The sequence below is a fragment of the Typha latifolia genome, chromosome 13, assembly GCF_019914945.1.
Source record: "Typha latifolia isolate L0001 chromosome 13, TyphaL0001v2, whole genome shotgun sequence".
Classification (NCBI taxonomy): domain Eukaryota; kingdom Viridiplantae; phylum Streptophyta; class Magnoliopsida; order Poales; family Typhaceae; genus Typha; species Typha latifolia.
Genome location: NC_133098.1, coordinates 4,899,431 through 4,920,352, shown reverse-complemented (window position 1 = coordinate 4,920,352; position 20,922 = coordinate 4,899,431). Strand labels below are relative to the sequence as shown.

The 20,922-nt window shown below is 36.2% G+C and overlaps 2 protein-coding genes across 3 annotated transcripts; one reads left to right on the top strand and one right to left on the bottom strand.

Annotated features, from left to right (window-relative positions):
* Positions 1 to 1,885: 1,885 nt before the first annotated feature.
* Positions 1,886 to 10,090, bottom strand: LOC140800226 (origin of replication complex subunit 2). Of its 2 annotated transcripts, XM_073154904.1 has the most exons (6): positions 9,565 to 9,849; positions 9,344 to 9,450; positions 8,606 to 8,738; positions 7,489 to 7,783; positions 2,301 to 2,528; positions 1,886 to 2,236 (listed from the first exon to the last, which is right to left on the bottom strand). In XM_073154904.1, exons 1-6 carry the CDS (start codon positions 9,736 to 9,738, stop codon positions 2,040 to 2,042), a joined length of 1,134 nt encoding a protein of 377 aa, XP_073011005.1. In that variant the 5' UTR covers positions 9,739 to 9,849; the 3' UTR covers positions 1,886 to 2,039. The 2 variants fall into 2 exon arrangements, with proteins under 2 accessions (XP_073011005.1, XP_073011004.1); XM_073154903.1 differs by lacking the exon at positions 9,344 to 9,450 and having other exon boundaries at positions 9,565 to 10,090.
* Positions 9,910 to 19,604, top strand: LOC140800227 (hydroxyproline O-galactosyltransferase HPGT3-like). Its single transcript, XM_073154905.1, has 12 exons — positions 9,910 to 10,276; positions 10,370 to 10,433; positions 10,529 to 10,578; positions 10,653 to 10,831; positions 11,863 to 11,923; positions 12,118 to 12,190; positions 15,264 to 15,387; positions 15,504 to 15,591; positions 17,084 to 17,134; positions 17,556 to 17,627; positions 19,046 to 19,158; positions 19,234 to 19,604. Exons 1-12 carry the CDS (start codon positions 10,095 to 10,097, stop codon positions 19,254 to 19,256), a joined length of 1,080 nt encoding a protein of 359 aa, XP_073011006.1. The 5' UTR covers positions 9,910 to 10,094; the 3' UTR covers positions 19,257 to 19,604.
* The last annotated feature ends 1,318 nt before the right edge of the window (positions 19,605 to 20,922 follow it).

Here is a 20,922-nt window from a genome sequence, read left to right as displayed (position 1 = left end):
TTAGGCTTCAAGCCATATGCGTCGCCATACAATTACTCCAAATCAAACGCCGCCGTGATCTGTTCTAAGCCGTTGCACTGCTGAGTTGTTTCCTCCAAGCTAATTGCATTGCTGAGTCATCAACGAATCATGCCAAGCCAACAAATCACCAAACAATTTCATCACAATATTGTTTAGAGTTGAAGTCGAACCTATGACTTCCTTGGTCATGGGAAAAATACCTACCAACTCTAGACATGATCAAAGGGCCCAGCCCGTCCGTGCCCGGCCCGGTTTGGATCGGGCTAAGCCCGACCCAGACCCGGTTTAGACCCGGCTCGGCCCGAGCCCGAACTATCCATGGGCGGCACGAGCCAGCCCTTTACCCGCCTGACCTGACCCGAAAGCCCGCCCGTTTGGCCCGCAACTAGGCCCGCCCGTTCTTCTACAGTAGCTCGCCCGTCTGCTACAGTACTTTGCTCATCTGCTACAGTAAATTTTTTTAAGTATTGTACCGTTTTGCATTATTTTAAAAACACCTTTAAATTTTTTTAATTTATTTTAATTATTTTTTAAATGGAGGAATATAAATATTTTTTAAAAAAATAAGCTAATAGTTAAATTTTTTTTTAAAATAGCTAAAATATGGGTTAGGCCGAGTGGCCGATGGGCAGTAACGGGCTAGACTATTCTAGCCCGGCCCGAACCCTGACCCGCCCGAGTGATTGGTGGGTCGGGCCGTGAATAAATATTTAAGCCCGGTTGGCCCGAAAAGCCCAGCCTGAACCCGGCCCGGCTCGCTCGATGGTCATGTCTAACCAACTCTACTAGAGTTAGTTGGTGGTTCATACGTTGCTTCTTGAGTCATATGTTCCACCTAAATTTTGGGTCTATGCACTAAGTACTGTAGTTTATCTAATTAATTGTCTTCCAACTCCTAATGCTAGCTTGGTTCCTTGTAGCCCTAAAGAACTGATTTTGATACATGTAATTTAAACACAGTAGAAATAAATACCTGGGCTATTTTAGTAGTTGTGTACGGGTGGGATAAGGATATAAAATTGTTGTTATTTGGTTAACCTGTCTAGTAGTACAGAACAAGATCACATTTTGCCCTTAGGAGAGATAAATCCATCAGTGCATCCACTCGGAAATGAATTAGCTCCAGAAACTTTCTTTATTTCTGAATATTTTTCCAATAACATTTTAAACAAAGATAGATTGAAGAACTATTGATATGACAGTCAAGACACAAAGCACAGAAATGAAACAGAAATAAAAGTAAAAAGAATATAGCAATACCAGAGTAAGTTGCCCTTCACATTTTCTTCCGATCATCTGACAAGATGGAAACAGATACACGATAATATTACTGAAAAAAAGAAGTTGGTTGAGTGCCAAAAAGGAAGAACTTAACAATTACATGCAAAGCACATAGGCATATTATAAGAGACATCATTAGAAAAACTGCTTAAAAACATACCAATCTTTACAAGCTCCTTAAGAACACCGTGATCTAGCTGTAGCCTTCTCAGGGAAAAATCTGGATAATGATTAGAAAGACAAATTCAACTATAAGAATACATATTGGACAAACTGTTTATATGAAACTGGCAGTTCACATGATACGATAAGGCAAGGTGAACATATGTTTCCTTTTCATTCTTGACATTATCTTGGCATTATACAGCACGGTTCCGAGATATGACCTTCAAGCATTTTCATTCTGATATATAAGTCAGTATCTTTATCAATCTATTCAAAGAGAAGAAACCTTGTTTCAACCTATCAAGTATCAAACAGTGTATGACACTGCAATGTCTGACTATATAAATCATGGACCATACTGGTAAACACTGAGAAATAATAGTCTGCTAACAAACACCAACTGCAGAGTTCTCGAGGATTTGGGTGAAAAAATGGTGTTGCACAAATGCCAATTGTCAAACAACTAAGTATGTTCAACAGTAATTTCCCATAAAATGCGAACATATTAATAGGATGGTCACTTGAATAAGAAAGAATACAATAAACAAATTATGAATTCTTCAAAATTGGGTTCAACCAAGCTCTTTTAACAACTTCACAAGTGCTTCAGCAGCAAGAGGAATATATAGACAATCTTGGCCATCAGAGTGCCTTCTTGTCTTCACTAATTCATGATCTTTGAACTCCGTCAGGTGAGAGTTAAGCGTTACTTGACTGCTGACAAGAAAGCGCTCGCGACACTTTGTATATAAAGTACTGATCGGCATACCTGAAGAAAAATAACACAATTAGTAAATGGGCAGTTAAAGATGAGATAACTTATAGGAACTTGCCTTCCTCTTTTTCATTAGCCAACTGGTATTCCGCTAGAACTTCAAAAACACTTTGTGCATTTGGGGTCAAACTTTGTAAGACAACTAAGGCAGTCTTTGTAGTTTGGGCATTCCCACCGCTAGCAAGAATCAAAGGGAAAAAGACCCCTTCAACTTTGTAAGATGCAAATGTAGGGACATGGTACCAGCACCAGTTAAATTGTGTGTGAACCATCTTCTTGTCCCATACTGTGAAATTAGAACTTTATCAGCAACAATCATAAAGCAAATATTGGAAAAAGGCAGATTTTTTGAACATATCATGCATTAGAGATTATTCTAGACTGAACTTTTTCAGAAATAGAATTGACATGTACTACAATTCATGTCAGTTCGACAACTGAAAAGTTAACTATTTGGGCCTGCCTGGAGACCTTGACACTAAGAGTGCCAAATTTTGTGGTAAAAGTATAACTGTTTTATTCAGCTGAAACAGGAACGGGAACATGTCTGAATGTGATGAATTCATTTTGAGTACAAATTCTAAAATCTTGTGGTACGACAAATGTCTTTTTGATGCAGGATAAACTCCTCGATTGCAGATTTGAGAAAAATAAGTAAAAAAAGTAACCAAACTATGAAAATCTACCAACCGGGGTATTGGAATCCACCGACGTTGGAATCCACTAACAAACACTTAATATGTAAAAACTCTTAAATATTCATTGACCAATAAAAAGAAAATTACAAACCTTTATATAGACAAAGAAAAGCAAAAGACAAAAAGACAAAAATAGCCCTACAAGGCTAGTCAAAACCCTCGTTAAGCTAGAGGGGTACAGGTGCAGCCCTTTTATGCCTACGAGAGTAAAAATGATGAATAGTGGTGTCCACACCAACTCTCCCGGGATTGAGTGAGGGTGTGAACGGCTTTGATAGTACTTCAAGATGTTAGGGGTTAAGCTGTTGTAATTCCTCGCGAGTGATCCACTTATAATTAAACTCTAGTTAACCTTGCCAGCGAACTAAAAAACGGTGAACCCCTCCTTTTGTAGTAGATGTTATTTGATCATCCAAAATAGCGTTTATCTTTTCTGGTAGTATGGATGGAAAAGGTGAAGTGGTGGGTGGTATATTAGGTATGTCTAGAATAGTAGCTAATGTAGCATATGGTTTAGTGGGGATGTTCATAGGCAGTTGGTAAACCGTAATCAAAGAGAATATCAATGACATAAGCATTAGTCCCTACATGTTTTAGAACTTAGAAAGGTTATGCACTACGAGCGTGCAACTTCCGAACAGCTTCTGAAAGGAACCGTTCGGGTCTGACACGAATCATAACATGATCTCCTACATTGAACTCCTTGGCACCCTTGTACAAGTCATTATATCTTTTTATATTGAAGATTGCTCACCTCAATTCGCTTAGTGATCTTCTGATGCAAAAAATGAACATAATATGCAAATGCTTCGGAGACTCAGAGACTCTAGCATGAGATGACATTGGTAAAAAATCTAAAAATTTGCATGCTTTAAAATCATAAACAACTTCAAATGGACTCATACCTATAGACCTATTGATGAAATTATTATATGCAAATTGGGCTACGGGAAGAATGACATCTTAATTTCTTTTGTAATTACCTACAAGACATCGCAAAAGATTTCTAAGACTACGATCAATTTGAGGATAATAGGCTGTAGAAAACTTAACTTTGTGCCATAGGGTTTTTCAAAAATAGCTCATAAAGCAAACATTATGATCAGATACAATAGTTTTTAGAAGACCATATAATTTGATTATATCGGCAAATTATAATTTTGCCATATGTGAAGCATCAAAGGTCTTGGCATAAGGAATGAATTTTTTTGGAAAACCATATAATTTGATTATATCGGCAAATTATAATTTTGCCACATGTGAAGCATCAAAGGCCTTAACACAAGAAATGAAATGAGCCATCTTAGAGAAGCGATCCAAAACCACAAAGATCAAATCATGTTTTCTAAAGGTGCAAGGTAATCCAATGACAAAATCCATACTCACGTCTTGCTACGGGTGATCAGGCACAGGTAACGAAGTGTAAAGTCCAGTGTTTTATTTTTGATGTTTTACCGGTTGAAGGTCTTACATTAGCCAACTAATTTTGTTACGTCACACTTGAGACTTGGCAGTAGAATTGGTGCTTAACTTCTTCAATTGTCTTATCATGTCCAAAATGACTCGACAGGCCACCGACATGGATCTACTAAACTAGGAAGTCACGTACAAATGTACGAGGAACATAGAGATTGTTAGCTTTAAATAAGTAACCGTCTTGGAGAAAATAATTGTCCAAAGCTACGTTCAAGTCACTCAGCAAAGTGAGAACAATTTCTCCAAAGTCCGGACAAGATGTATATTCTTCCTTCATTTTGTCAAAGCCAATGACTTTAATGCTAAAGGCAAATAGAAGGCTAACCCGCCTGTTAAGCACATTAGCTGCCCTATTCTCAACACCAGCTCTATGTTTGAGTATAAAAGTGTACTCCTATAAAATGATATTTAGCTGTTATTCTATTGATGACTCAATTATTGACACACATATACCGAGACTTATCTTTCTTTGGCGTGAGCAAGGTCGGGACAGAACAAAGACTTAAGCTCTCACGAATAAAATCTTTTGTAAGAAGTTTATTCACTTGACGTTGCAATTCAACATGTTCTTTGGGGCTCATTTGATAGTGTGGCAAGTTTGGGAGAGAAGCCCGGGGGACTAAGTCAATTACATATTGGATATCATGCAAAGAAGACAATTGAACTGGAATCATTCGAAAACACATCTTGAAATTTATTTAGTATAAGAGCAACTTTTTTAGCTAACGGTGTGAGGGTCGAGCTCCTAACTTCACGAGCTACTAAGGCAAACACAATAGAGCCTTGATCTACTTTCTTTTCAAATTCTATAAAATTTATTATGTGCAAACCCTTTTAATAGGAGCATTTTTGTATTATCTTTGTAAATTATTTTTGGACGCATAGGATCTATCTTAATCTTATTGCCTTCAAAAGTGAAGGAGCACGAGTTGGAACGCCCAAATATGATCACACGATCAAATAACCCAAGGGCGGCCCAAAATAATATGCCCTACATCTATCAATACAATATCACACGACACATCTCTTTATAAGAAAGGAAAGTGATAGGAATTAGGCATCTCTCATTTAAAGCGATTGAGGAATAATTAACCCAAGATACCTTATAACGGTTTGGGTGAGGTGCGAATTTTAACGCCAAGCGAGATACAACGTTAGAAGAGACGACGTTAATACAACTTCCATTTTTGATGATCACCTTACAATCTTTGGTCCCACATTTGATATAAGTATGGAATATTGTATTCCTTCGCCAATCATCGGTTTTCCGGGGTTGCATCAAAGTGCAACAAACGACATCAATGGTATAATCTTTGTAACTATGGTCGTCGTCACTATCTTGGACGTCATCGAGGTTAGGCTCATAAACTGCTCATTGAGCTCGTCTTCTTCTATAGTGTCATCCTATTCCCTAAGGTAAAGAGTCTTTTGAGGGTAGTTCGAGGCTACATGGCCAACCTGTCTACATTTGTAACATCGACGGAGGTTATTGACAGGTGCAGTTTCATGGAAGAGCTCTTTTCCTTTGTTAAGTTGGATAAGCGTGGCAATTTGGGTAGTTCTAAAAGGTAACGTTGTTGTTTGAGTTTTTACGCTAGCAAGTGCATAATTGGGAGGTGTGCACCCAATTGATTGCCTAGGAAAATGTTGCCTACTAACCATCTCGTAGTTTAACACGAGGGTGTAAGCCTGATCCAAAAAGATAACCTCCCGAAAATCTAACTCTCTTCGGATGTCGTCATTAAGGCCACGCCTAAAACGACTCAGCATCATCCTCTCATCCTTCACAACATTACACTTCAATATATACTCCTTAAATTACAAGACATAATCGCTCACAAACTTATTTCCTTATCTAAAGTTATTCCATTGATCCAAAAGGTCGCCAAGATAAGAATGTGGCAAGTATTTTTTTTAATTTTTCTTTCATTTCATGTCAATGAATGATTAGAGGTTGATCTCGTCGCACTAAGATTTGTTCTATATTTTGCCAAAATAATTTGGCTCGACCGACTAGTTTCATTTGGGCAAATCTAACTCTTTGGTTTTTCGGCAGGTCATACCACTCAAAGAAGTGGTCCATCTCATGGAGCCAGTTAATAAAACAACATGATCTAAACAACAGTCAAAAGTGAGAGCATCAACCTTAATGTTCTTTATAAGTTGATCTAAACAACTGTCTCCATCATGGGAGTGTGTACCACTGGTTTTATAACTTTTTACTAAATCTGACTGACTTTTATTGAAATTTCATAAGTGGTTGTAGGTTATTCTATCTATTACTCTCTTATTGTTTGCTCTGATCTCCTAGTTTGTATTTCATTACTTATTTTTTGCATTTGTTCCCTTACTAGTGAAAACACATTACATAAACCATTGTAGTGGTAGGGTAGTTTTTAACACTCTATCACAGTCTGTTATATAACCCAATGTTATAAAAAAATTTCGTAAATTTTTATAAGAGTATTGAAATCTTCACAATATGGCTCCAAAGTTTTCGGTACTAATCATATTATCAACAGATAGTGAAGAATAAATGGACTAGGATTCTAAGAAATACAGTTCAACTTAATAATGATCTACAGTTCACTAAAAGGTACTAAGAGAACAGTCTGCAGAGCAAGATGAATGTAATTAAATTGCCAATCCAGCATCTTGTCTTAAGGATAACATGCATATACAAATGTATAAATGGTAAAATTGATTGTGACATTTACCACTAAATTTTTTTTTAAAAAAGGAAGGGTTGTCAATCAGATTACTCTTGACACTTTAGGTACAGGTAGAAAAATAACCTGTCAAAAGAATTGAAAATACAGATCTTATGTTAAGAGGCAATGGATGCGAGCTTTATCTCCATCCTTTTACAATGACATAGTAAGAGAAAAGGAAACTGAAAATTCACGTACAAGCCATTAAGCCTTCACATTCGGAAGTTGATGAGTACTAAAAGTTATAAATTATGAAATCAATAATAACAGAGAAAAGAGAGAAGGGGTCGAGAACAAATAGTTGCTTCAAAGATGAATGCTAATGGAAACAACATAACAATCTTCTCAGTATAGAACTTACGTAAAGGTGCATTAACATGGTCAATTGATGAAATAACACGAACATGAGAACAGCATGCAATCCGAGCAAGATGCTGTTGTGATTCAGAGTCTCGCAAAGCAGGTCCGTCAATATTGTGAATTAGAAGACATATAAAGCTATCACTATTATTTGAGATCTGGTTGTCCAAAAATGAGAGAAGATCTTCGATCGTCTGGGAAGCAAAAGGAACTTGTATTTTGGATTTGCTCCCTGCAGAACACTTCCGTACTGCTTTTGATTGGTCCCATAAAGTTTCAGCCATTGCAACTACAACCTAAAAAAATAGGTTCTCTTCACAATGAACTAGTAAAAAAAGTTGCAATCATATCAAACTACATCAAATAACTAGTCTACTAGCCTAAAAAGGTGAAATTTAAATTCATAAATTGACAGTTCCATTCAAACAATTACCAGTGCTATCAAAGCCTACAAGAAAGCATCAAGAAGATAGCTAAGTTAGGATGGCAGGGAATAGCTTTAAGCCTTTAAAGAACAGAGCTAACAAAAGACTGTTTCCAGTAGATCGATGCAGGAAGAGAGCTGATAAAAAATTCTATATCCTTGGTTCAAAGTTCAAACAATTATGTAAGTTCACAATAGTTAACTAGAATCCAATTCTCCTAAATCTCTTTTCTCCTCTCTCCCATCTCTTTCTTCTGATGCTCTTCCTCCTCCATAGCTTAATGATTTTCCTACCTTCCATTCTATTCAACTTAATTCTTTCATGAGGAGGCTGAAGCAAATGCTTGCAGCAAGAGTATAAGAAACCTAAAGCAGATAACAAGGATAAAGTGGAAAAAAAAGAATAAGAAAGAGAAAGTACTAATGGAGGCCACAATTGGAAGATTTGGTGTGTTTATCAGGCATTGAAGGGCAAACAAGGAATCATCTTGATCCTAGAAGAACTTTTTCCTAAGTAAGCTTCTGCATAGTTTTCACCTTAAATCTTCACAATGAGCAGGCACACAAGATAAAAGGAATATAAGCATAATAGAAGATATAAAGGGCAACAAAACAATTAAAGTAAAGCAACTGATAAAATAATAATCAGCAAAACATCATGACATTTACTAGTCATGTGGATTGAAGATGATACTTGTTTTATGTTGACCGATGGAAGATAGCCATTAATAACGATTACACCAAAATCTGTTAAGGTTGTAGAAGCGAAGTCTTCAAGCAAAACTCTCTTAGAACCAAAACCATACATTAAGAGTCCAAAGCCACACCTGAAAAGGAAAAGAAAAATAAAATATCCACAATAGTAGCATTTCGACAAAAATATATGCAGAAAATTCAGGCTTAGCTAAGCATCTAAAAATATTATAGCATAGTTAAAGCAGAAGCAGAACACAAATAATAATCATGACAATAATCAGGCCAATACCTTGTGTGCCACCAAAATGTTCTTCCATGTTTAAGCCCATAAATGTAATTAAATAGCATCATAAATGCCTGAATAAATCGGACTAGTTATTGCAAGAATGGTTCTTACTGGACAATATTCTTTTGCATAAAACATAACTTAAAAAAAATTATAAATAACAACAAGGATATGAAAAACAATGAAGCATTAGTTTAAAAATAAAAGCATGTCTATCAATAGAAGATTGCATCAGACAATAACTTGAAAGGAAAAATTCCATTAGTTAGATATGTTTAGATCACATTATGAGCTCACATGCACTAAAATTATCTTTCTGAATTCTGAAGTGGATACAATGTCATGTCATTGCTGTAGTGGTAAGAGATTGATTTCTTGAGTAAAAACTACAAATAACATAGTATAATAAGTTCAAGTAACATTTTAAACTTCACACACGGGTTTACACACCTTAGTTCAAACAGCCACTTAGGGTAGAATTTTTTATAGCTTTTCATTAAAGCATCGATCTCTTTCTCATGCTTCAGAGAAATTTCAGACATTGATGCTCTCAGTACCTGGCATTAATCCAACACGCAGCTATAACAGAGAATTCGAAATATCCAACATCCAAGTACTACTGACATAGTGAAACAGTTTGGGTTTTGAGAGGATTAATCGATTCTAAAGACCTGCTCGTCGACGAGATTGATGTCTGAGAGCTTCTTGCCGGCGGATCTCTTCCCGGAAGCGGAGGCGACCTCTTTGGCCAAGAAGTAGTTCCTCGAGAACCCGAACTCCTCATCATCATCTTCCTGTTCCTCCGGTAGCGCCGGAGGTGGTCTATCGCCAGATTTAGGAGCCATAGGGTTGCGGCGGCGGAGGCGCAGCGGAGGAAGAGGAGAGGCGGGGGACTGGAGGAGGAAGAGATTAGCGGCGAGGACGAGAAAGGAGGTGGCGGGAGGGAGAACGAGGAGAAGAGGAGGGATTTTTTTGCGTTTTTTCTTTTAAATAGGTCAGGCCTCGGACAGGAAAACGGGTCGGGCCACGGGCTTCGGATCTCGTGTGGACCAGGCAGGGTTTGGGTGGGCTTCGGCCTTCGGGCCATGGCGACGGTTTAGCAGCCATAAATTTACCTCCCGATCCACAGTTCTGCTTCTCCTACCTCCCTCTCCTCCTCCGTCGATCCACCTTCCGCTCTCTCGCGTGGTCGTGATCAGCCATGGAGAACAGCATCCATATCCCGATCCGCGAGACCCTCGCGAGCGCGATGAAGCAAGAACGGCGTTGGAAGTCGCACCCGAAATCCTCCATTTCCTCTTCTTCTTTCTCCTCACAATCGAGCAAAGCTCCTCTAATCATGGGATTCTTGTCTTGTCTCGCGTGGCTCTACATTGCTGGCAGGTTTTGATCTCTTTACCTAACTCCATTTTCCCATAATTCTATCTTTTGCTCCAAGTTTGCATTTTGATTCCCGATTTTTGTTTTCTTCCGAAGATTGTGGCAGGACGCGGAGAATCGGACGATGCTGTCCAGCCTTCTTCAAAAGAATTCTGCTAATGTTGGGATCTGATTCTGTTTGATCTCGTTTTTAATTTTTCTTTTTTCCTTCTAATTATGGTAGGATATGGAGCTGATTAGGGTTATTGCATGCAGATTCCGAAGGTTGTTACGGTGGAAGATAAGTTGAGGAATCTTGGGTGCAAGTAATTTTCCGAATTGATTGCATTTTCTTTTTATTTTTTGTTTTAGGGAAAATTTTGAATTGGGTTTCTTGTAGTGAGATTGGGAGGAAGATTGTGGAGGCGGAGATGGACTTGACCATGGCAAAGAGCCAGGGATACCTGTGGGGAAATGGGTCTTCTTCAGGAAAGAAGCTTCTTGCTGTTATTGGAGTTTATACTGGATTTGGGAGTCGACTCAAGAGGAATGTATTTAGGGGATCATGGATGCCAAGAGGTAAGTTGTATTTTCTTAAATGAAGATAGTACAGTTAGAAATACTATTTCATATAATTCCTTGTTGTGAAGATTGCTTGGAAGTTTAAGACTATACTATATTTTATTAAGTTTTTGGATTAGCTTAGCTTCTTCAAAGAACTAGCCTATTGTAAACAAGTGTTTAATGACGCGTCTAGATGAAATATTATTGCACTGCAGTTTTGACCACTGTTTGAAGGGACAACTGAAGGATAAGAAAGGGTTGATTTGTGTTAGCTAATCCTCATCCATGGTTGGGGTCATGATCTTCTAATCAACACAAGAACTTTGGCACATATATAATGCAAATATCTATATGCATAATTTGATGCTTAATCCAGTTTATCTACCTAGTGATATATTAATGTCTGAAAATTGGTAGCTCTGACATGTACTGCTTATGGAACCCATCATTACCTATGTGGTCTACCTGGCAGTCAAGGAGCGGATCTGCATATGCAATAGCGCACACTGCTTTTCAGATCACAACTCTAAAACGACTTAGTTTTGACTTCCTTTGCTAGACAACCTAATTTTTCTCTTTCATTTTTAATATATCTTGTAAAATTTTCTTTTTGGCTTCTCTATTCATAGTGACAATTAGCGTACAGGAATAAAATAATGGAATTTTTGAGTGACTCTATGGAGTTTTGCTTTATACGCCCTCATGTGTTCCTCTGAAGCTGACATTAATCTTATTATATCTCTTGAGATAAGAAAGAACTTTTCTGCCAATATTCCTCATTGTTGGAATTTAAATTGGAGACCTTTTTACCATCCCCAGTTCAAACTTATGGTGTTTGCAATTATGCATCATATCATGTTAGATTAAGTGTCATGTCTATTCTATGACTTTAACTTAGCGGTGAAGAAAAGATTTTGTGTATTATCTTTGTTGATAAGATACAATGACCTTTGATCTGGGACATTTTAGCAAATCTTTGTTATTTAAGTTTACATGTCTGACTCATTGGATTAATTAGATGCTACTAATTTATTGTAAATTTGCAGGTGATGCACTGAGGAAGCTTGAAGAAAGGGGTGTGGTCATCCGCTTTGTAATTGGTCGGAGGTCTTCTTCCGAACATCTTAATTCTTTTTTCTATTTTACCACATTGCTAGTTCTTTGTTATAGATTTTTATCATGTTGTCTTTGTGGTCATTTAATGTGCATTATGACAGTCTTGTTTTATCTATTTATGTATGTTTTGAGTGGAGACTGCTACTCCATATCACACTCTTATTTGAAAATTTTGGAATACACAGTGCTAATCGAGGTGACAGCTTAGATCGTAACATTGATGATGAAAATCGCCAGACAAAGGATTTCTTGATTCTCGTAAGTTTTTGGTAAATTTTCTGCCAGCAACTTCTATTTGTCCCACTTACAAATTTATTCATCACATGACTGATAGAGCTTCTGATGTTCTTTATCTCTCACCCTATTTTAAATTCATAATTGAATCCAGATATCATTTGTTAGTTTACAATTGGATGATTGATGGGAAAACTGATGAACGATTAGGACTGATAATAAGCATATCTATCTTGGTTTATGTGACATTTATTCTAGTAAATGTTACTTCATAAACTCCAACAAGTATGACGAAAACTTATTTTTTCCATTCTTTTTACAAGGACTGGTAGTGGGTTGAACTGGGAGAAGAAACTGGAATAAGATTATAAGTGTGCACCATTTGATGGTGAAAGCTTTTGGTTGCATAAAGTTATAGACATAGTTTGCTGATTAATGATTATAGGTCATATGTTTTAACAATCTTTATGTGATTTTCCATGGTTACAACTTTGTTGGCCTATAAATTCAGTAGTTGTGTTGTATAGAATTTGGGTTTCATTCAATCCAACATTTTGAACTGCATAACTTATATTATAGATATATAAAGCAATTTAAACCAAGGCTTGTCATACCAAAATCACGGGGCTTGCCGACCTTGGCTTGGGCACAGTATGTATCTTTAGCACGTTTCAGTCAAGAATTCTGTCGTTGGCACACTTAATAGTCATGATATTTAGAAATAATAATTTTTAAGCCCTTTTAAAGCCTTAAAATAGGTTTTAAGATCTAATATGAAGTCCTTCAACACTAGATATTAGTGTAATATATGCAATTAAATTTCCAATCTCATAATTTTTTCCATTTTCTTCCCGGATCTTCTAAGTTGGGGCAAATAACTTTGAAATCAAAATTTCCCTTTGATTTATAAAATTTGAAATATAAAATATATATTAATCAAGCACCTCAATGTTAAGAGGTATAAAAAGGGATAAAAGAGATCCAAAATTAGATTTTTTTTTTTTAATTAAGACATGCTCAATTCCTAGTGGCACGCATTGGCATGGGTGGCCATGATGAGTATTGTGATACTTCCCATGTATTGGTGCTGATAGTTCATTGGCACAATATGTCGAGCCATGCCAACTGTGTCGATGGTCATGACAATTCATGATTTAAGCAACCTGACTAGCTAGATCTCATGTGTACTAGCACAAAATGTTGTTTGATTATGATCTTTCATTTAGTTGGTCAAACCAGCCAGATAGTGTCCTGGAGATGCCTTTATATAGTAAATTCCAATTAGCTAGATCCAATGTGAGTCAGAAAATATCAAAGTTGTTGAAGTAAGTGGCACACTGCAATTTATTAAGACATCCTTCATATCATTGCTATCTGTGAAGAAATGATGGTGTTGCATTTAAGTGTTATAGTTCATTGAATGATTACACATATGCTAGGGTTTGGTAAGTCATAAAACCATGTAGTTGGTAACTCTGTACATCTCTATGGGACATACAAATATGTTACCGTACTCTATTCTCAATTATACCTATGCAAAAAAATATAATGATATACTTTCAAGGATGCCCAAGAAAGCATACAAATTTACCACTACATGCATATAAATAATCATACAGTATATAGTTACAAATAGATGCTAGATTCTGTCTGTATGTCATGCAAAGATTTGAAAGACTGTAGGCAGTAAACAGGCCACCAAGGGGCCTCTTGATGTCAAGACGCCAAGGGACGCCTAAAAATCAAAGTGTTGCAAAAGTAAACAAAAAGAGAAGCACATGTATATCAAAACAAAAGCTACAATTATTGCATGAAATCAATCAAATAAAATATTTCTTTTCTACTAAGAACAATAGTTGGCTATTACAATCTACTCTGACAACAAATTTGAATGTAAGGTTAGCCCATATATTAAAACATGAGAAAGCTTAATAAAACTGAACCTAGGCAGAATAAAGTGGAGCCTAAGTATACTCCATCTAGGGCAAATTTTTCCTAGGTAGTAAGGGGGTCATTCTATAAACAATGATGACATTCATGCTCTCAAAGTGGTTCGGACTCAAGAGAAGAGTCTTCATTTAACTGCTAAAATAGAAACAAGAAATATATGTATAGACATATTGTTTGTTAGAAATATTGGAGCATGTGATGATAACTAATGTAAAGAGCATCCTAATCTGTCCATCAAGAATTCACCCACATCTTCAATGCAAGTGTGCATCCATAAATTTTGAATAGTTGTATTTGTAAGGCCATAAATCATGAATAAAGCTCTAAAATTACAAGACTTCGGTACTGCACAACAACCCGTATGCTAATATTATTAGTAAAAAGTTGATTGCATACAGTGTCAATCAATCCTTTGAGTTTTTCTTTTTTTTTCTCGATGAAAAGAGTTCTCATCCCAACAGATATAGCAGAATAAGATGTCTTCTAAAATACCTATTTCAAAGAGTTCAGTGTCATTTGTATCGACTAGAGCTTGCGTAAGTGAACTATGAGGGTAAGCCTTTACTATCATCACTCTAGATATCAAAGAAAAAAAAAACCCTCAATGTACCTGAGCTTCTTAAAGTTTTGACAGTTATTGTGTTCAATTTTTTTTAAAAAGAATGTTGTATGGCTTCATGAGAAGTTTTAATTTGACTAGGAAGCTATTATATTTAGCATGGCCTTTGATCCATACCAGCATGAAGTTGGAATTTTGGTAGGATGCATATAATTAGGATTAATCTCTAGAACCAATTGAAGAAGACTAAGGATTAATTTGTTTACTTTTGATTTACAGGATAATGCATACTTGAACTTTGGTTGTTGGATACCTTCCTTTTCTAACTATGTGAGGTAACAGTAGATTAATAGTAGAGTTACCTTCATGTGATTTAGGAAAATCTTGAAATTTTGGTGTGAAAGATTAAAGATTGATTGTTCATTTATATTTTGTGTGAAGACTATTTTGATCAAAAATATTATGAAATTATGGTTCCAATAACTTTGAATAATCAACTTCTCTGAATTATTTCCATGGATACTCATTGTCTCAAATTTGTTGCCCTGCTCTGTTGTACTCATTTTCTATACTGTTTCTGTCTTCCAGGAAAATCATGAGGAAGCTTCGGAAGAGTTGCCTAGAAAAGCTAAATTCTTCTTTGGTGCAGCAGTTGAAACCTGGGATGCAGAGTTCTATGTCAAAGTTGATGATGATATCAATATTGACCTAAGTAATTTCTTTACTTGGGTTAAATCGAGCTGAAGAAGAAATTTTTACATGTTATGGTTGCTTGCACTGATAATATTTTTATATTCCAGAAGTTCTAATATATAAATCTTTGATTAGATGGGTTAATTGAGATTCTTGAAAGTCGCCGAGGTCATCAAGGTGTGTACATGGGCTGCATGAAGTCAGGAGGTGTCATAAGTGAAGAGTATGTCCTCAGTTCTCACAAACTTTCAAGTGATAATTGCTATTTGTACATTGTATTTGCTTTGTATACTTTAACAAAATATTTTCCCTTTCAGCATTGATGCTATCAACAGGAGCAAAAGATTTATTTTGGTTAGTTAGACACTTAATAGTTTAAACAAAGTACTCACTTCTCAGGGATTTAGCACTTTTACCCACCTAGCCCTATTCTGGTTCACTAAAGGGATCAAAAATGGCCGTGCTGGCCAGCACTTATCTTGTCGCCGCCAAGTTGGCACGTGGCATGGGGTGCCATCAAAATCAATTTAGTTAGCTTTGAAATGGCTCCTAACAGCGTTCAACAGCAATAGGAGATCCTCTCGAGCTCTCCCGCGTCAATCAGAGAAGGCTAGGGTACTTGCCCCTTCACTTGCCAGAGAAGACAATCTGTTTGAAACAGATTGTGGTTTAATCACGATCCGCTTCGAGCAGATAGTAATAAGTGAGATCCGCTTAGGTGGATGCCTTTATAAAATCTGAAGCAGATTGTCTCTTAAGACGATCTGTTTAGAGTCTTTCTTCTCCGATCGAAAGAGGAGAAGAACGGCTTCTCCGATCTACGGCACACCACATGCGAGGAAGCAGAAGATCTCAACAGCGGTGATGACGCAGAATTGGTAGGGTGTGTAATAGGCTTCCTCCCTTTTTCACTCTTATTTCTCCTTTCTTACTGTCTGCAGTGCTGATCGAGCTTGTATCGGCACGGAGGCATGTGCCGTGCTGGCTGGTGGCCAGCACAGTGCATGCCTACATCATATCCATCCTTGAAAGGGATAAAAGACCCAAGGTTATCATGAGAACACCTGACATGCTTTTATTACTTGTAGCCTACCTTATATATATAGAATATAAGATTTTTTTAGGTTTCATTATATATATCCAGTGGAAAGATAAAGAATTACATAGCAAATTACCTATATTTTTAAATGTGGCCAACTATGCCAAAAGATTAGTAAGCCATTGGGTGCATAAGTAGTAGGTATACAGCTCATTGGAGCATCTCGTAGGGCTTTGTTACTGATCAAAACATCCCAAAGTATGGTCAGTCATTATGATGTTGCATACACTGGGTTCCTTCTTGTTTGGCAATTAATTACAATCAAATTGACCCACTAAACACCATGTGAATCAGATAGAAGACTCAGAACTAATATACAGCTTCTTGATATGTTTTGACTTTAGGCATGTATTATGTCCTTGGAAACTTTTATTTGTTATTGTACATTCATTATGAACTTTGCCATTATCATTCAGTACTAGAAACAATCTTAATTGCAATGATATTTATGACGTCTGAGATAACGACCACTTATAGTTAAGGTAATTAGTAGATTTACTTTCATTCATATAATAATCTTGATATATTATTAGTAAACCATCTTTATATAGGTAACAAAGAGGAATGTGAGTCTATCTTCTTGATCATGGAAACAATTTCTGATCTTCTTTTTCAGGGGAAAACAGTGGTATGAACCTGAATGGTGGAAGTTTGGAGATGCAAAATCGTGAGTATATGCCTCAATTCTTTTTTGCTTGTCTCTTATACTTTATTCTCTATACACATGAGAAGTCTTAGTTTCCGTTGAACATGTTACTTTGTACCATCATTTGTAATGGCCTAAAGATGAAGCTGCTAGACATTTCTTGGTAGTATGAACTTTCACATTCATTGATTTTCGTTTCAACCATTGTGGTCTATGTTTACTTGTTTTGCATGACTTTTGGAATTTTCGCATCCTCAGATTCTTGATTGAAGTTAGACTTCCTATTTGAATTGATGTTGCATACTACTTTTTGAAGGGATGGTGATGTGGTCTGTTCTAGTCAAACTTTTAAGATGTGATTCCTTCTTTTCTCAGAATGGATAGATACTACTGAAGTTCTAAGTTGAGATTTTTAATTTTTTCTGATTCTTTTGTGAAACAGGTACTTTCGGCATGCCACTGGTTCTCTGTTTATACTATCAAATAATTTGGCTCGCTACATCAACATAAACAGGTACATTTTTTGGACTTGATGATTATTCCTTGTTTTACAATTTGTGATTATGTTTTACAATTTGGAATTAATTGCAACTTCACACACACTACCTTCCATTACATGGCTGTTTTCAAAGTCACAAGCTGGCTTTTCTTTCTTTCCATTAAAACAGATATATTGTAAAAGTCCAATAACAGACTTCAGGATGTCTGTAAATCAAGCAGCTCATGTAATTTGGTCACACTTTATTGCTAACTAAGGCTGTTAAACTTTTATGAAAATTTTTTTTGCCCTTTTACGAAGTTACATGGGACCACATCTTAACTTCATCTCTAGTAGAACCATTGTTTCCAGGGAGATTGGTCTTAAGAACATAGTTCTTACATTGGACTTTTGTAAATTAACCACTTAGTAACATGAGACACTTGACATGTGATCTTTACTTTTGCATTGACATTTTATAAATACAAGGAGAAAGATTATTCTGAATATTCTTTCAGAGACTTGGAATTCTTTATTAGTTTGTGTTAAGAGTGCTCTGGTATCAGGAAGATGCAGTTTGTAATCTAGTGTTGATTTTCAATAATTTCAATTTCTGCATTCACCAGATAGATAATTAACAAGGTAGTTTCAATTTCAATTTCGGATTAACAACAAAAATGAAGCTTGAATTGAGATTAAATTATTCAAGTTCAAGAGTTTGATTGTGAAACTTACACTCAAAAGCAATTTGATCAACTATTCAGGTAATGAAACTCAGACTTCATAACAAGACTCAGATAAAAGAGAAGATGATATAAAGCAGATATAAAGCTGAGAAATCTAAGAAATAACCAGTCTAAACTTTGAGGCAGTAAGAGAATCCATTGTCCCTTGTTCCTTCTTTTCTCCTATTTCCTAGGCAGCTCAAAGTAGTCCAAATTAAGTTGACACTTCAAGTGGCAACTGAATTTAGATCAACTGGGAAGCTTCAGCTTCTACAATTGGCAAAACATACATGACATATATACTTTGTAGCTGAAGTATTTATTATATTATTGTGTCACAAGTGTTTGCTTCTTTTTTTCTATACAAGTTATTAGGTTCTAGTTTTACTGATGACTCAATGCCATAAGTTTAAATAAAAGAAGTCTCTGGGTTTTAAAATCTTAATTCCAGCTATCTCCTGAATAGTTTGGCCTACAGAACAGTGGTTAGTATTACATCGTCTTGGAAGTGTTCTCATGGAACACAAGTCTTGTATGTGTATATTTTCCAGCTTGACTCATTCTTTTGAATAATCCTGAATGTACTTGACTTTCTTCACCAGAGTATGAATCAAAATTTCATGATCATTCTTCTTTCTTTCTTGATTTTTCCTTTTGGTCTCAGTTTGTATACTGTAAGACAGTGTCATTATCTTAAACCTGTATTTCACTCTCCTGTCTTTTGTGCAGTGCATCTTTGCAGACTTATGCTCACGATGATATATCTGTTGGTTCATGGATGATGGGCGTTGATGCAACTTATGTTGATGATGACCGTCTTTGCTGCAGCAGTTCTAGACAAGGTGATCATTCTCTGAAGCAAGCTATTGTTATCATGTTACACTTTTATTATCCGCTAATTTCATTTCTGCTCGCAGAGAAAGTCTGTTCCGTCGCTTAAGGAGAAAAAGACATTGTGCTGTAGCTGACTATTGTTTTGGTTATTGACGGAAGTGCTCTACTTTGCTTGTTTGTAAGATACGGCTCGAATGAAATTTAAGTCCAGAGGAAATACAGCTAGGAATGGGTGAAGAGGGCTCTGATGGATTCATTATCTTTATTGTACAGTGAGGATTTCACAGTTTTTGTTTATCCAAATGGTCATTCTCTTTTATATTCTCTTCCTTGAGATGAAGGTGATTCATTGTAAGACTGCGGAAAGCAGAGTTTAGTGCAACATTTTGAGGATAGAAAAAGAATTTCATAGACTAATGCTGTTGAATAAAGGAGACATGAGGATTATCTATCATATAGTATTCTGCACTCCCCCTTTTTGCCGTTGGTGAGGTGGCATCGGCAGAGAGGATCGGCGGCGTGCTGACATGGCATTACCGGTAGGATGAGAGGGATGATGTGGCATCAGTGGAAGGTCTTTCATTCTAATGAGATCACATAGTTTTGAAATTGTTTCCGAAGGTAGATTATCGTTAAGGGTTAATTATATTCCGTTCAGCCCTCGCTCCAAATCCCATTTGTTTTATTGCTTGTACCCTCTCCTTAAATTATCTAAAATGTTACACTTAAGCATCCTTCTATAAGGATGGATAGTGTATTGTTTTAAATGTTTTAAGGTGAAAAATTAATACCCTAGGTACAACTTATCGAACCTCTCCTTATTATGATAACAATGCGGAATAATAAAAAGCAAATAAGGAATTGCAAACATAGAAGATTTTATGTGGAAAAGCCCTTAAACCATGTTAAAATCTACAGATTTATTTTTAGATTAGAACCAATCATTAATCAAACTGCAGCAATTCACAAGAATGGCTTACAAACATCCATCAATACACACAACTCTATCGGAATCAATTTTGCTCGCTAGATCTCAGGATTCACTGCTTATAATGATTGATTTTCAATTTCAATAACCCTTGAGATTGATGTTAACGTCTTCTTTGTACTCTCGAGAAGATGATGAGAAGAGTAGAAGTCTAATCCAGCATGTTCTGACTAAAGTAGTAGATGATCTTCAAAAGTCTCTCCAATGATAATGATGACAACTATTTAGAGTAAGGTTAATTAGCCCTTATATATCTCCTCTAGATAAGGTGTAAAATCCCATTTAAAAGTACCCTCGATATAAGCACAGAAGTCACAAATCCATGTTTCGAATGCAAATAAGTGCATTCAAGGTTCACTTTTGCCTAAAAGATACAAAAAAAGTTTCACATTAGTCATAATTAGAGGGTGGTTAAGTGAGACAATATGAAGTACTGGGGTCGAAAGTAATCTTATACCGTAATTCTATTTAAACAATGAAAATGAAATAATAGTCTTGCTCATTGGTTTATTCAATAGAAGAAAAAAAAAATGTTTCAAGAAAGCTATCATTTCCATACCTATTTCAGATTGAGAACATGAATCAATAGCTCAAAATAGCAGGCTGATTAGGAATTGTCTCTCATTCAAGAAATGTCCCTCTTTTGCCTATTGAGCTATGGAAGAAAACATAAGATGGTCTAAGAAATCATTTGTCTAAATGAGGTCGTTATTCTAGAGATCATCTATTTCGAATGACACTTTTTGAAGTTTTCGTACAATAGTAAGTTGTATTTGCTTCACTA

Bases quoted from the DNA above. Each gene is read 5' to 3' on its own strand.
- LOC140800226 (XM_073154903.1), bottom strand. From the start codon at position 9,980: ATGGCCCGAAGGCCGAAGCCCACCCAAACCCTGCCTGGTCCACACGAG. The intron at 8,739-9,564 runs GTCTTTAGAATC...TTTCCTTTTCAG, and splicing joins TCAATCTCGTCGACGAGCAG to GTGTGGCTTTGGACTCTTAA. The intron at 2,237-2,300 runs GCAAGTTCCTAT...ATTTTTCTTCAG, and splicing joins GGCTAATGAAAAAGAGGAAG to GTATGCCGATCAGTACTTTA.
- LOC140800227 (XM_073154905.1), top strand. From the start codon at position 10,095: ATGGAGAACAGCATCCATATCCCGATCCGCGAGACCCTCGCGAGCGCG. The intron at 10,277-10,369 runs GTTTTGATCTCT...TTTCTTCCGAAG, and splicing joins TGGCTCTACATTGCTGGCAG to ATTGTGGCAGGACGCGGAGA. The intron at 12,191-15,263 runs GTAAGTTTTTGG...TCTGTCTTCCAG, and splicing joins CAAAGGATTTCTTGATTCTC to GAAAATCATGAGGAAGCTTC.